Source organism: Lepisma saccharinum, chromosome 9 (assembly GCF_977018435.1).
Source record: "Lepisma saccharinum chromosome 9, izLepSacc3.1, whole genome shotgun sequence".
NCBI lineage: Eukaryota > Metazoa > Arthropoda > Insecta > Zygentoma > Lepismatidae > Lepisma > Lepisma saccharinum.
Window position 1 is genome coordinate 40440775 of NC_139237.1, and position 14567 is coordinate 40455341.

General features: G+C 36.8%; 1 protein-coding gene across 1 annotated transcript in view; it reads left to right on the top strand.

The window, feature by feature from the left end:
* The first annotated feature begins 241 nt into the window (after positions 1 to 241).
* The window catches only part of LOC145992021 (glycine receptor subunit alpha-2-like), a 163120-nt gene continuing 148794 nt past the window's right edge, over positions 242 to 14567 (top strand). Inside the window, exon 1 of the mRNA XM_083128035.1 lies at positions 242 to 344. Within this exon, the coding sequence (XP_082984161.1) occupies positions 310 to 344 (35 nt within the window). The 5' untranslated portion in view covers positions 242 to 309. The remainder of the gene's footprint in view (positions 345 to 14567) is intronic.

Below are 14567 nucleotides of genomic sequence, written 5' to 3' on the forward strand. Positions count from 1 at the left end.
TGTTACACAACAAACCAAGACTCCAAACTAGAAATTAATGTAACGGACACTTTCATCTTGTGATAAGTAATTTCACGACCGCTTTCCCGATTTGAACGGTATCCGTCCGCGAGAAGGTTTAGTTTCTTGTGATCAAAGAGAAAAGGAGGATTATTTTTCATGCAGCAGAGGGAAATTTTCGGCGTTACCAGATGGCAACACTGCGCGAAAGTTTGCCCGGCGCTCAGTCGTTCGGAAGTTCGTCAGCCGAGCGGAGCGCGGTGGGCAAACGGCTCCTCGCGCGACAATCACAGGGCCTCAGGACCTGGCATGAGGTCTGCTGCAGACTTGCTCTCTCTGCTAAGGTGAGGAGAAATCTCCCAGAATTCCACGCGGCACGATGCACTGCTTAAGAGTTTATATAAAAAACAAAACAAAAAAAATCCAGCATGCCCACACTGCACTTTCATTGTATGCAACAGCCTGAGTATGTCTCTGCTCACCAAAGTTTTGGAAACAGTTCGGCTTATGGTTCTCAATATTAGCACCTCACTGGAATTTTATGTGGCATATCGTGGCTACTAAAATACAGGAGAAGCAAATATTTTTGAACTCGAATTAATTCGACCAAAATTGTGTATTACACATATCACAACATTGAAAGGCGCGATCGGGAGTTATATGAGGCTTAAAACATTACAATTATTCTGTTATTCATCATTTGTTAACTTAAAAATTCTTACTTTGCAACAAATGACTTACACCTCAGAAATGAAGCTGTTAATACAGTAACAACACTCCGTGACATCTCCATATATTTTTTCAAAACTTTATTTCTTGATTATCAAGTTATAATGGTAAATCACAGCCTTTATGCCTTTTTGCTTATTTTTATGTGATTTAGTGTTCATGAACAGCTGACGTAAGGTTATTTGTATGGAAAATTTTAATTGCAAACAGAGTGGGAGAAGAAAGATTTTAAATATAGCGGCTTGCTAAACTTTATCAGCTGAATTAAAAAACACATTATTTTAAATAATAATTCAGTCAACTTTTCCATTCTTGTTGTAGGATATATTTTGTTATCATTTTGAAAGTGGCATATTCTGTTATAAAGGGTGTAGAATTATGTGTCTTTTTCTCATCCTTGTTCTTATTGTTCAATGTCTGACGGAAAAGGATACAAAAAATGACATAAGTAGAACAAGGTTTATGCATACTTATTTAAAATAAAGGGGGAAAACAATAGACACAGCCAGCTAAAAGAGACGTCAGATACGAAATAAATTAAAGTCAGTCTTCTTTTCTACATATTTTCTGTTCGTATACAAAAATTAATGAGGTCTTGTATTGTTAAAATAATCATTGAAGATGCAATGTGATGGCTACAACACTCCAAAAAAATGAAGTCGTACCTTCCAAAAGTTCAAAATTTCATTTAAATTTTGTTATTCTTAAGTCACTTCTACCTCTGTAGATTAATCACGACCAAGAACGTCCGCAGGATATATTCTGGTGGGTCAAGAAAGACATTTGTACCAAAAAGAGTGCTGCCCTTTCAAGAAACACTACTTCAGTTTGTAGTTATCGTGTCCGTGCGACGAAATGTACTGATATCTCTTGTATTTAATGAAAACTGCCATTTTTGAAATGAAACTGTATGTGTGAAATGATAATTTGTGGCAGACACTCATTTTCCAGGAAGGCCTACCTGGTCTCCTTGCCCCCTAATGAAAACGATGATGAGGATGTATGTTGTCAAAAGACAAACATATAAATACATTCTGATACGTTGTTAGGGTATCAGGTTCCATTGAAGCCGTTTTCTGTGTTTATAGACCAGAGTCCCCTGCTAACATGGGCGTCGCCAGAAATGTTTAAGGGGGGATCGGGCAAATGATGAAAGTTGAATAGTAGAAAGAAAGGGTATTATTACCACTGAAACTAATAAAAACAATTTTATTTTCGAAATAAATATAATAATATTGATAATTAACTATTATTATATAAATGCGGAGACTCGATCCACCAAACGAGTGAATACCAGCAGCACAACTATTTTCCATTATATCTTTTGCATTTTATGCAGTTAGTATCTGAAATGAATTTTGATATTTTGCACGGCTCGTTCAAGAAAAGGCTTTAGATTATAGGATTTTTTCATAAAGTTTATTGTGTGAACTCTCACCTAGAACTAACTGTAAATATTAGAATTTTGAAAATTGTGGAAGCATTTGTTCTTTGGATGAAATGGTAGAATACAACCTTGTTCCTGTATTTTTCACTCAATGCTCTCGATCCAATGCATTTTTACTTTCATTAATCTGTTCGAATACCAACTAAATTATTTTGGTTTCTGTTTTTAACAATAAGCGTAACAAACTTTCGGTGTATCTTTAAATGAATGATGTCAATTTCCATGGAGTGTCCACCGACCCGTTCGACTCCCTCCCCTCCCGACGCCCATGCCTGCTAATTAATTCTCTTTAAATTGCTTCACAATTATTGTCCCGATGTTAAAACAAAGCAAATATTTTTGGGCTTCCTAGCGGGAAGTTAAAGAAGGACTTCTTGAATTAAACGTGACGGCGATAAAAAAAAAAGCTTGAAGATTCTTTGTGAGATTTATACTAAGGTTACGCACTTGTAGTTGTATTTTTGTTTTTAAGTGTCGTGTTTCTGATAAAATTTTGGCTAATAAGGATGATTAATGATTAGATGAAACTGATGAAGGGACGCCCACAAAGAACACCCAGGCCGGCATTCGAACTTGAGAACTCTGCTAGAGAGAACGAAAGCCGACCACTTAAGGAGAGCAACCATCAGGACGGCAATTTCCATAATTATTTGTCTATTAAGAAGTTACAGGCTGGCAGTGTATGCTGAGAGATGGATGCGTTGTGTAGTTTGGACTTCGTCCCCTGCGAAATATCCTTAAAAAAATTAATAAAAAAGTGTTTGTGACGTGTTTAATTATATATTATTTGTAAAGAGCTTGGATTACAAATTAGAAACATACACAAAAAACGTCAATGGTATCACGATTACCAATCTTATATATTACAATCTTAAATACGCCACTGCGCCTCCCAGCATATCATTAATAATTCTGGAAGGTGGTTCGTAATTAGGAACTTTATAAATGTATTTTTTGTCTTTCAAACAATTCATTCAAAAAATGAAAGTGGAAATAATTGGGCCGTCTTTACACGGAATAGATTTTAGAGCTACAATGCTCTGAATACTTTTAGAAGCTTATTAAAATAGCCAAGTTGGAGAAATGTACTCTCTCTCTCTCTCTCTCTCTCTCTCTCTCTCTCTCTCTCTCTCTCTCTCTCTATCTCTCTCTCCCCCCTCTATCTCTCTCTGGATTTACTGTATCTCCACAGACAATGACTGGGGAACTGTGGAATATCCTCTTCAGTTTATTTTTTGGAGGTTCTAAATCTTTAGATTCCTTCCAACCATTGAAATAAAGTTCATATCCTTTGAATATACCAGTCTTTTCCTTTGTATCCATTAGGATTTGAAATATTGCTTTGTGCATACTTAATTTTAAAGCTTTACTTCTGGCATCTCAGGGTATCGTAGAAAATATAAATTCACACTGTAACTAATAAATATAAAAATATTGCATTTTGGAAGGAGGAGAAGGTTGTAACTTCTTTAGTAGTCAGTGTTCTCACAAATCTGGCGTTCTTTTCTTTTTAATAAAATTAAGAATAAATATGTCATAATGAACACCGACCATCAATGTGTATTTACTGTCCCCAAATTCATGAAGAATTGTGTACATTATGTATGAAAATATAGTTTATTTCAATCTTGTCCCCAATATTTATGTGAAGTTGACCACCGAAATGTGAAGATACAGTATTTTATTAAACGTATCTCATTAAAGCACAGAACTACATACTGCATCATTAAAGACTGGATATTAGGGTATAACGAAAATAACTTTTTTTCGAAATGTTAAGGAGGCTAGTGCGGAAAAGTGGCCATTTGTGACCAAAAACACGTCTGATTTTTTTCAGATTTTTTGGAGGTCGTTTAGGTGGCGCGCATCGACCTTGAAGTTTTGATAGTGATTTGGTTATGCAACACGCACAACAATTTCATAAAAATGTCATTATTTGGCTATTTCATGTGCTTTTTTCTTCATTATGGTCGTTTATTGTTTTGTTTATGGAACATATGTTACATTCGTGCCTTAGGGGTGGTTTCCTATGCTGTTTACGTATGCTTTTGGTAAAAAATTGTCAATTTGAGGCTAAAAACTCCACATTTTTCTATTCATGGTTTCCAATTGGTTTCGACTGTGTTTTATTCGAAGGTTTTCCGATATAAAAGACTAAATAAAATATTTTGGCTTTCTAATTGCTAACAGTTCCTCAATTACTGTCCAGCGCTTCGCTTATTTTCATAGCTTATTATGTTTGAAAATAACCCAGAGCTCACCACGAGGAGGTGGCTGGACTCCGAGCTCCACCCACCCAAATGATGTTGGAAAACATAATTTTGCTAAGGGGCAGGCCAAGATTTTCTTCTAGTTTTCTCCTTGAACTTTATAGTTACTTTTTGTTCGAAATGTCGGCATATGTTCTCTAGATTCCAATTTCGCTTTGATGCAGCCATCACGTGCGTTGGCGCCGAAAACGGAAGAAGCAGCCTCTGTGATAATTTTCACAAGTCGCTCCACTCCTTGTGTGTGGCAGGGAAAGTCTTGAATTTCGCTATATTTTTGTTTTTATTGTAGTCATCTACTTCTTCATTTGTAATCTGGACAAGTGGATCAAATTCCAGAGGTGTCGGGCTCCGTCAGTTATCGATGGTTCCTTCTTGATCCCAAACCACACCGGTGCGTACACCTTCATTATGTAGTATGTGGAATTTGCCCCGATTTCTCCCATACCACTTGAGAGATCTGATTAATAGGGTCATTCAACAAAACGCATTCTTGACCCATCCTGAAAATCTCCTTCTGGCTTTAATAACCGACAAAATCCCAGAAATAAGAAGTTTTTGTTGGCAAAGAATTAAGAAAGCAAGAGGATTGAAAAATGTCAAAAGAATTCTCACTTTTGTTTTACCAACCATCAATTTTAATGCAGACCAATACTATGACATGGTTGATTGGGCTTCAAGCTCCCTCCACGAGCCTACGTTGACCAATAATATTACAAATGAAGAAGTAGATGACTACAATAAAAACAAAAATATAGCGAAATTCAAGACTTTCCCTGCCACACACAAGGAGTGGAGCGACTTGTGAAAATTATCACAGAGGCTGCTTCTTCCGTTTTCGGCTCCAACGCACGTGATGGCTACATCAAAGCGAAATTGGAATCTAGAGAACATATGCCGACATTTCGAACAAAAAGTAACTATAAAGTTCAAGGAGAAAACTAGAAGAAAATCTTGGCCTGCCCCTTAGTAAAATTATGTTTTCCAACATCATTTGGGTGGGTGGAGCTCGGAGTCCAGCCACCTCCTCGTGGTGAGCTCTGGGTTATTTTCAAACATAATAAGCTATGAAAATAAGCGAAGCGCTGGACAGTAATTGAGGAACTGTTAGCAATTAGAAAGCCAAAATATTTTATTTAGTCTTTTATATCGGAAAACCTTCAAATAAAACACAGTCGAAACCAATTGGAAACCATGAATAGAAAAATGTGGAGTTTTTAGCCTCAAATTGACAATTTTTTACCAAAAGCATACGTAAACAGCATAGGAAACCACCCCTAAGGCACGAATGTAACATATTTGCCATAAACAAAGCACATGAAATAGCCAAATAATGACATTTTTGTGAAATTGTTGTGCGTGTTGCATAACCAAATCACTATCAAAACTTCAAGGTCGATGCGCGCCACCTAAACGACCTCCAAAAAATCTGAAAAAAATCAGACGTGTTTTTGGTCACAAATGGCCACTTTTCCGCACTAGCCACCTTAACATTTCGAAAAAAAGTTTTTTTCGATACACCCTACTGGATATATGAAGACAGCTTCATTCTCGGGAATCCATTTACAAAGGGAGAAGAGGCAGTTAAACATGACAAATAATGCAGTTATTTTGTGCCCCTTTTTTCGTAATTATGGATATCATTTGAAGAGAAAGCTTATTTGTAAAACAAGGTTTCCTACTCATTAACAAAAACTCATGTACATTTCTCCTTTTTAAGGTAGAATTTCCTTGATTTCCAGATTTGTAAAAATAAGCACTCAGTATTCCAAGTTCAACCTATATGCAGTGTTAGATTGATGCACCACTGCTGAAACTTGTTTTGCATCCATCACAAATGTGTACGAAAAGAACCAACACCAAAATGAACATGAAAAGCAAGGTTCCTTTTTATTGGACATTTTTACATGTGCCTCTCATAGTTTTCCCTATCTTAAACTCGTTCCTAGACCCCGAGCAAGAGGCCGAAAAAACTCTATTGATTCATATTTTCTTTCTTGGGAGTTTTAACTAGGCAAAAAACCAAGAACTTTTATTTTAAGAAAGTTTGTAGGAAGGAAGAAAATCAATGGCACAATCCCATAAGTTGTGTACCAGTTATCACTTCTAATGTCTATGCACGGAATCTTCCCTATCGTAGACTCTACATCCTTGTTTTTGCACTAAGAATTTGGACTAAAATTTACTGAAATATAATTAATCATCAGTTCCTGTTTTATGTAAATAAGTTATCAGTGTAATCGTGGTTCCCATTAAATCGTGATATGTTGTTTGATGAAATATCACGTGTTACATCATGCTAATTCATTGCCAATCATTCACGATAGTCAGTCTTTCTATCAACATGGCAAGAATACTTAATACATTACAAATACATACTAACCAAATGCTGATTTTTAAATGTTAGTACATGCAAACACCGTGGTAGCAAATGCAAGGGATCAACAATCTACTATATGGAAATAACATTAAGCCCTGATCAAAGAAAACCAATTAAAAATTTGGAAATATGAAATATTTTTTTTTCAAAACCAAGTATTGCGCTACTATGAGATATCCTTATCACGTCATAGAGTTTGACACCGGCTTGAGTCAAGCTTATCAAATAATAAGACAAAACTCAAATTCTGTTAACGTTTGATAAAATCTCTATTGACACTTCGAAACATTATATCAATTTACGTATTTCATCCTAAATCTGTCTTGTATAGTTTGTAAATTGCGAGGGGGTAAATATGTATGGAAAATAGGAAAGTGGAAATTATTGCATATTTTATTGAAAAAACCATACAACCTACGATACAATAATCTACATAGAGTGTAGCCATTTAGTTGTGGTTTTATTTGCATATACGATTTGTACTGCAGACGTAGACAATACCTAGACAAACGTATGACACCGTTTTATACCGGTTCAGAATTTATTATATGTATTAAATTATTATAGTTTGGCCTTGTTAACACTTTCCGCACCTCACTTTCATTCTAGTGTATCCTTCTAGGTATACCTTATTCTGGCACTCCTAAACCCAAAGAATGCGGCAGTAACACCAGCATTTCATCTTTCATCTGATCAATCAACTCGAGAGCACCCTTGCCCTTTTACTTCAGATACATCTTAAAATTGTCCTTCCACCTTCGCCTCGCAAGTCTATTACCATCAGGTTTGCCAACAAAGATCCTCCAAACATTTGGAGATAAATACAGATTATGTAAACTTTCTACTGACATTCTCTTCATATATTATTCTAATGCTTTTCTCTCTTTTTTTGTATTTTTAAAAAATCTTCATAATGTTTCTCTTTCGAGTGTAAGACTATGTGACTTCATGGCATGTCCTAGTGTTAACTTTATCTATTTTTCTCACAAGTTTCATAAGAAGCGTTTTAAAATATATAAATCCATTCATGTACTTGCATTGCCCGACTCCAAAGTGTATTTTCAGTCGACCTCCATGGTGGAGTTGTCGACGCCAAATAACAAATGCAAAATCAAACCAAGTGTATTTTCAAATTTATGTTACATATTTAGTTGACTTCACCTATTCTAACAGCAGTCCTTCAAAGTGTTTGGATGCTATTAAAATTTAAGAAGAAAACATCTAATTTTTGCCCATTTGGGGTGGTCAAAACAGCAGTGATTTTCTGGTTTACTTTGGCTGTCCAACTTCCTCCACCCCGAACCAACAACGCACTGTATTGAAAGTTTTCATTGCCAAATCAATGCTTAGTGGTCCCCTAGTGGGATACGATTTTTAACATCCGTAAAAGTAGGCTATATAGCGTAACGCAATGTTAATACTGCGTTGGGATCGAACCAAGAATCTTCTATTGGGTGGTGTAGCTATTCATCATTCATCTTCCAGATGGTTATTACTCGCTTAGCCTAAAGTATGATGTGCGAGAGGTAGCACTCTAGAAGAATGGCAAGAATTAACATTACATGTAAGTGGGTTTTATACTCTCCACGACTGAACCGATATGGACATTGTTAAGAAAATGATATTACTTGCCTTATTGTCCTTCAATAAGGGTAATTGTCACACATCTGACCTCCCTGTTAGAATTCACTCTCCTCTTGCACCACTGTTCAATAATCTCCCCCCCCCCCCATTTCCTTGCTCTCTCAATCCGCCATCCTCATTCCATCTCACTCACTCGCCAATTCCCCCTAGCATTCAACAACAGTATCTCAAGTCAATAACCTAATGTTAGAGTCATTACTTATTAAGCATTCCTTTCTTTGCTTCCTGCTATGTTAATGATAATAGCAGACTTGTCACTTCTACCCAACGCCTTGGGTACGATACGACATACAGAAAGGAGAAAACAAAACAAAAGGAATACTCGAAAGCTAGAAGAATCTATTTTTCGACTGCAATATTGAAACGCTTTGACCGATTTTGTTCAAATGTAAATAGCAGATAAGTTGTCCAAGGTATCTAGAAGCTATATGAATTCCAGCTTGAAACCTTGACGTTGTTATATTTATCGTGGTCTCAAATTTCGGTTCCCCTGCCTCTCCGAAACTAGGCAAGTTATTTTTCCAAAACTCTTCGCTTGAGCAGGGCCCTAAAAAATCAGAGATTTTTGTTTCTTGTTCTACGAAAATATAGTCTATCCAAATGGGAGCAGAACTTTAGGTCCTCACATGATCGGGACAAACGGTTTTTTGTTTGTCATCTTGAAACATGTGGACTGGTTTTCATCAAATGCAACAGAAGACCAACTCTCCAAGGTAGCTGTTACGTGAATTTCAGGGCAGAAATTCGATATTTAGGACCGTTACCGAAGTCAATATGTGAATTAATTTACTCCCACTCCCCTCCTGAACAACGCGCTGTGAAAGTTCGTTGATTAAAAACGTCACCCTGTTAATACAACGTTGTATATACGCACACATACATACAACACGTGTATGTCCTTGTGTTCGTGTAAATAAGTAAATATTTACTGAAGTGAACTCTGTTCCCCGTGCAAAACCACCCCTCACAACAAGTCCCTGTGGACGCCTGCTTATGAAGGGGGGAGGGCATGGAGTTGGTAAGATAGTTTTGCATATTCTTCTTCCATTAATAGCTAAATACATGATAGATGTCTGGGGAAAAGTTATCGCAAGGTTAATAGGTATATTACAATTCCTCTCTTCACACTAGAAAATGTATCAATGCATCTTTGAAAGGAATAGAAGAGTGGTTGTCTTCGCAATAGACAGTTAGATAGCAACAGGAAAGTTCCCTAATGTTGTAGAAACAGTGATCAATAAGACAAGCTTAATTTATCTGAAAGTGTTCGGTCGACGCGTGTCAACGATTGTCATCACAGAAATGGAGGGACTCGAGGTGGAGGGACTCCTTAGTTCAATCGCGATGGTCTACGCATCCGAAAGTCAACATTTGCTCTTCTTCTCCAGACGTTCACAATGGGTGACGTCAGAAGGGGAGAGAAAACATAACAAAGGAAAACATTTCGAAAGCAAACGATGACGGAATGAAAGCAAGCGTGTCTTATTATCCTCATCTCGCAACATGTTTCATACTTTTCGTGAGGTGCTGCAAATTGAAAATAGGCAAATGTTGAAAATTTTAATTCAGATATTGGATAATTATCTAGATGAAGAATAGTTTTTTATACATCATCGGGTCATTCGAATATTGGTTCCTTGAAAATCTATATTTGAAGAGTCCAGGGGGTGGGGAAGAGAGTCCCATTTTCCTATTTTTACAAGAGAACAAATTTAAACTTTCAAGTCTCAATACTTTCTCCTACATACAATTTTTGATCTTGAACCGTTTCTCAGAAAACGAGTTTTCGTCTCTTAATGGCATCGACAGCTGCAAATAGATAAAACTGTACTTATAAGGTTCCTGCCCCCCCCCCCCCCCGTACTCTTGATATAGAAAGGACCCTATTCTGTTTCTCTTTGCAGTATTCTGGTCACTTAACCAAATTACACAGACACACACACGTACATACACACCATGGTTTGGCAGAGTTTGAAATCGAGGAACCTGACAGGGCAGGATAAATGTGCCAACACTTGGAATGCTTGAAGGGAACTAATTCACATGAAAAATTTTATTTTGGGAACTTGACAGACTTAGCTAAAATAATATCACTGTTTTTATTAATATTATGCTGGATTATAGGAGAATTTCTTTCAGAAACTCAACATAAATTTCGCAGAGCCCCATTGGTTCCTCGATGTAAAGATGTGTATTCTGACACAGTTTCCTAAAACCAAATCTGTGAACATTCATGCACACATTTAATTAGTTTTACGACAGAGAATTGTTATTGCATTTTAAGTGATTACTGTTTTAGTGTAATAGATTGATTCATTTGTTTTATTTTGCTTCGATTTTATGCCACTCTTGGCTAATCGTGAAGATGATATGATCTGATGAAATAGTTAAGGGGATTCTTACGAATAACACCCGTGCATAGGCCGGAATTCGAACTCGGGAGCCCTGGCTCTGCTAACCACACCACCACGAAGGTTGGCTGTTTTAGTGCAATAGTTATTAATGTTATTATTGTCAGGATGTTTATTTCTGAAATGATCAAATGTTATCGGGAGCTTGCCGAAGACGTTAGTAAGAGAGATTTCTCCGATTCTTTGGCGGAGTAGTTAGCGTTGCGCACTCGAAGCCCGTGGTCCTAGGTGTGACTCCTGAGCAAAGCATGGGCGTTCCATTGTGTTCATCCTGTCATCGCCTTGTAATCAAGGAGTCTCGGTGGAAACAATTAGTGGTTAGGATCCAACTTTAAATTGTAGGTTCAGTTTCAATGAGATGGCATGAATTGGTCTTAAAAACAAACTCAAGCAAACAAACATTGTGTTCATCGAATAATTATTTCATCATTCATGTTTATGGTCACGTTTATCGACGTATACAAGTGACATAAAACAACTAAAATCCACCCCCCACCACACACACAGAGAAATAAACAAGGGCGATGTGAGACAAAATGTGTATGCATTCGCGTATAAAGGATAACGGAAAAATACCGCCTGAACATTGCAACATGCCACGAAGGCATATGGCGGAAGGGGAGGAGGTAAATAAGGTTCCACGCATTCACAATCTCTGCCATTTGATGAAGTGATGTGATCAGCACCGCGCTCCGATCATCTTTATCTACGAGGGTTATTCCCAGGTAACCATTTATTAGAGGCTTGGTGAACTCCAGAACCGCTCCATGCAGGAACATTGCTGGGAAAGTTCCAGACTACATCAAATGGACAACCGGGAATCGAGCCCTGTTCGTCCGTAACGCTGAATGATCGCGGTTCTTGTATTCGCCTATCCAGCTGTTAAAACTATAATTCTCAGCCAATATGAGCTCCATGAATAGAGTAAGTGACTTAAGTGATAAAATACGAGTATAAATCTCTATCAGGGAGTAATAGCACAAGTGATAATTCTAGAGCTTAAGGCTAATTACCTTATCCTCAAATATGTAACTGGTTACACTATCCCTACGACTCTAATTATAATTATTATATTTTCTTTACAGTAAGTTTATGTCTAAGCTTACTTGTTTATTTTGTATCTTATAACTCTACACAAACATTTTCTTTGTCACTACATGCAGTCAACTCCGCTCATAATGAATCTCTACAGATGATTTGTCCGCTGTCCGAAGTTCACTAACACTGAAATATATATATTCATCATTATGTGATTACGTTTAATTTTATCGCAAAATTTGCCAACTTTGATTTATTCACGGTAGTGACAGTGGAAATAAGAGACCTAAGGCAGAAGCAGTTTGATTGACACAGAATCTATCAATGAAACAATATACCAAATAGAGTAAAATATCAAACAATAAATAAGTTCTTAGTATATACTGCAGACAGCCTCAGGGCGTCCCATAACCTTCAACACGTGTTGTATTACCACCAGTACACACCCTCCATTCATGTCGCTCTGCGTGCTACCAACATAAAAACAGGCAGAAACCTGGTTCTTCAAATTTTGAAGATGTTTGGTTTTGAAGTTCACTATAAACTACATTTGCAATGTTCTTGGATCAGGACTTAGGTTCACTACGTTCAGTTAAAGTATAATTATTAGTATGAATGTGCGATTTGAAGGCGGAGGGGGGGGATTTCTTCCCCTCTTCATCCCACCCTTTGGTTATGAATGGCAGATACCAATCAGGGGTAATTATTTCCCACCCACTGGATATGTGAACTATATTATTTAATATAATTTACCATGCTTAAAGAGTTCCAGTTCAGTTAAGTTAATTTTAAAGTCGCAGAGATATGTAAATATACACATTTTTTAAGCAGATTTTAAAATATATAATGCTGCTTATTATACACGGTAGCAACAGTAATACGTTTGTTCTTATTTTGTTCCCGAGTTGCCAACTAGGTTGTATTCGACTAAAGGGAATACGAACTGAATGAACAAAACTTTGATTTTTATTTAAAATTTTAAGTTTGTTACAAAAAGTTTAAATAAGCAGTACTCAAATTAAACTACGTAAGTTAAAACATGGTAATAATGTTAAATAGCGTCAATATGAATAGCAGGTTTGAAGACATAGGCTTCTTTTCGGATGTAGCCTTATTAAATTTAGAAAAAGGCCTTTAGATGAGAGCAAACGAATGTTTTATGGTGACATGTTAATCCTTCGTAAGAAGGTAAGGGAAAGCATGTGCGCGTCAGTAGTTAAAAAAAAGTTGCATGTAAAAAATACCGTAAAATACAAAACACATTCCCACCTCATTCACAGAACTTATGACTTCAATGAAAATTCTACCAATACCTACAGGTGAGTGTGTAATTTAGTTCATTGCGATGAATCTAACTTTAATTAAAGTTGCAACACTTTCAAACACTTTCCTTTTAAGAAATGAAAGTGCATGCAGAGCTCTGCTTCGATGACGAAAATATGCAACAAAATGGACCAGATCTAAGCGTCACGGTCCCCTTTGGTGTTGGTAGTTGTATTCCATTTATATCAAAAATAAATTTTATATAATCAACATATAATTATAAGGATACATAATGTAAATATACTGCATGCGAGGTTTAAATGAATTAAAACCTTTACTAAAGAGTTTTCTGAGGAGCTATAGGTAAACACCTATTAAAATAGGAAAACTACCAAGTCCATCCCTCCTCCTGAAAAATATCAAATCGCACCCTGATTAGGATGAAATACTAACACTCTATGTCAAAATACAGAAGTGAGCAAAATATTACATCACAGCTTAATCAAGATGAGAAACCCTCTCTGGTGCTATTATCGAATTTTTGAACCTTAAGCGAGCGGAGGGAGAATGGGCGATGCAATCAGCTGTTTACCCTGTAATTCTGCCCCGCGTTGCCAAAATGTACGACATCCTTCAACACATCATGGTCACCTTTATTCAGTGCCAAGTGTTTCTAATATCATGAAGGAAAACCCGTACACAATGTAACGTTGTTGAAGGTTTTGACAAATGAAGGAAGGGAAATATATTATACGCACATGTTGCAACGTGGGGACACTTGTACAGAAACGATGAGAAAACAATAGGAGAATACAAATGACTGTCTACTTTAATGTGTGAGTTTATAATCGTAGTTAAGCCGTAAATAGAGAAAATAACGAGTTTAAGAAAGGATAACGAAAGCAATTTCCTATTAATTCTAGTATTTTGCTTATGCTGTACCATATTCTCAGTCACAGCTTCAACGCTGTAAAAATTACCTCTGCCAGTGTTGCCGTGCAGGAGACCATGTCGTGTCTCATGTGATTTTTAATGTTGGTAGCCTTGCTCACGCCATCTAGAGGTTGCCAAAATTCACTGATACAATCTGGATCCGATCTGACATTATGCAGGAAAATAAAGAAGCAATAAATGCAAAAACTGTCTTGTGCTGAAACTTAGCTCGTTATACAGAAATGAATGTTACTATCCGTGAAATGAGGAAGGTACACTGCAGTTAAGAATCGGTAGTACCTTCAGTGAGAAAGGGGGGGGGGGTTACTATGCAACATTGAACAACTTGCTCTATTACTACCTTACAACTAAATGGTTATTATTTCTACTCGTGCCTTGTCCAAGAATTTCGTAAAAGGCTCATTCCTCCTTTTTTGTAGTCAGTCATACTTCTT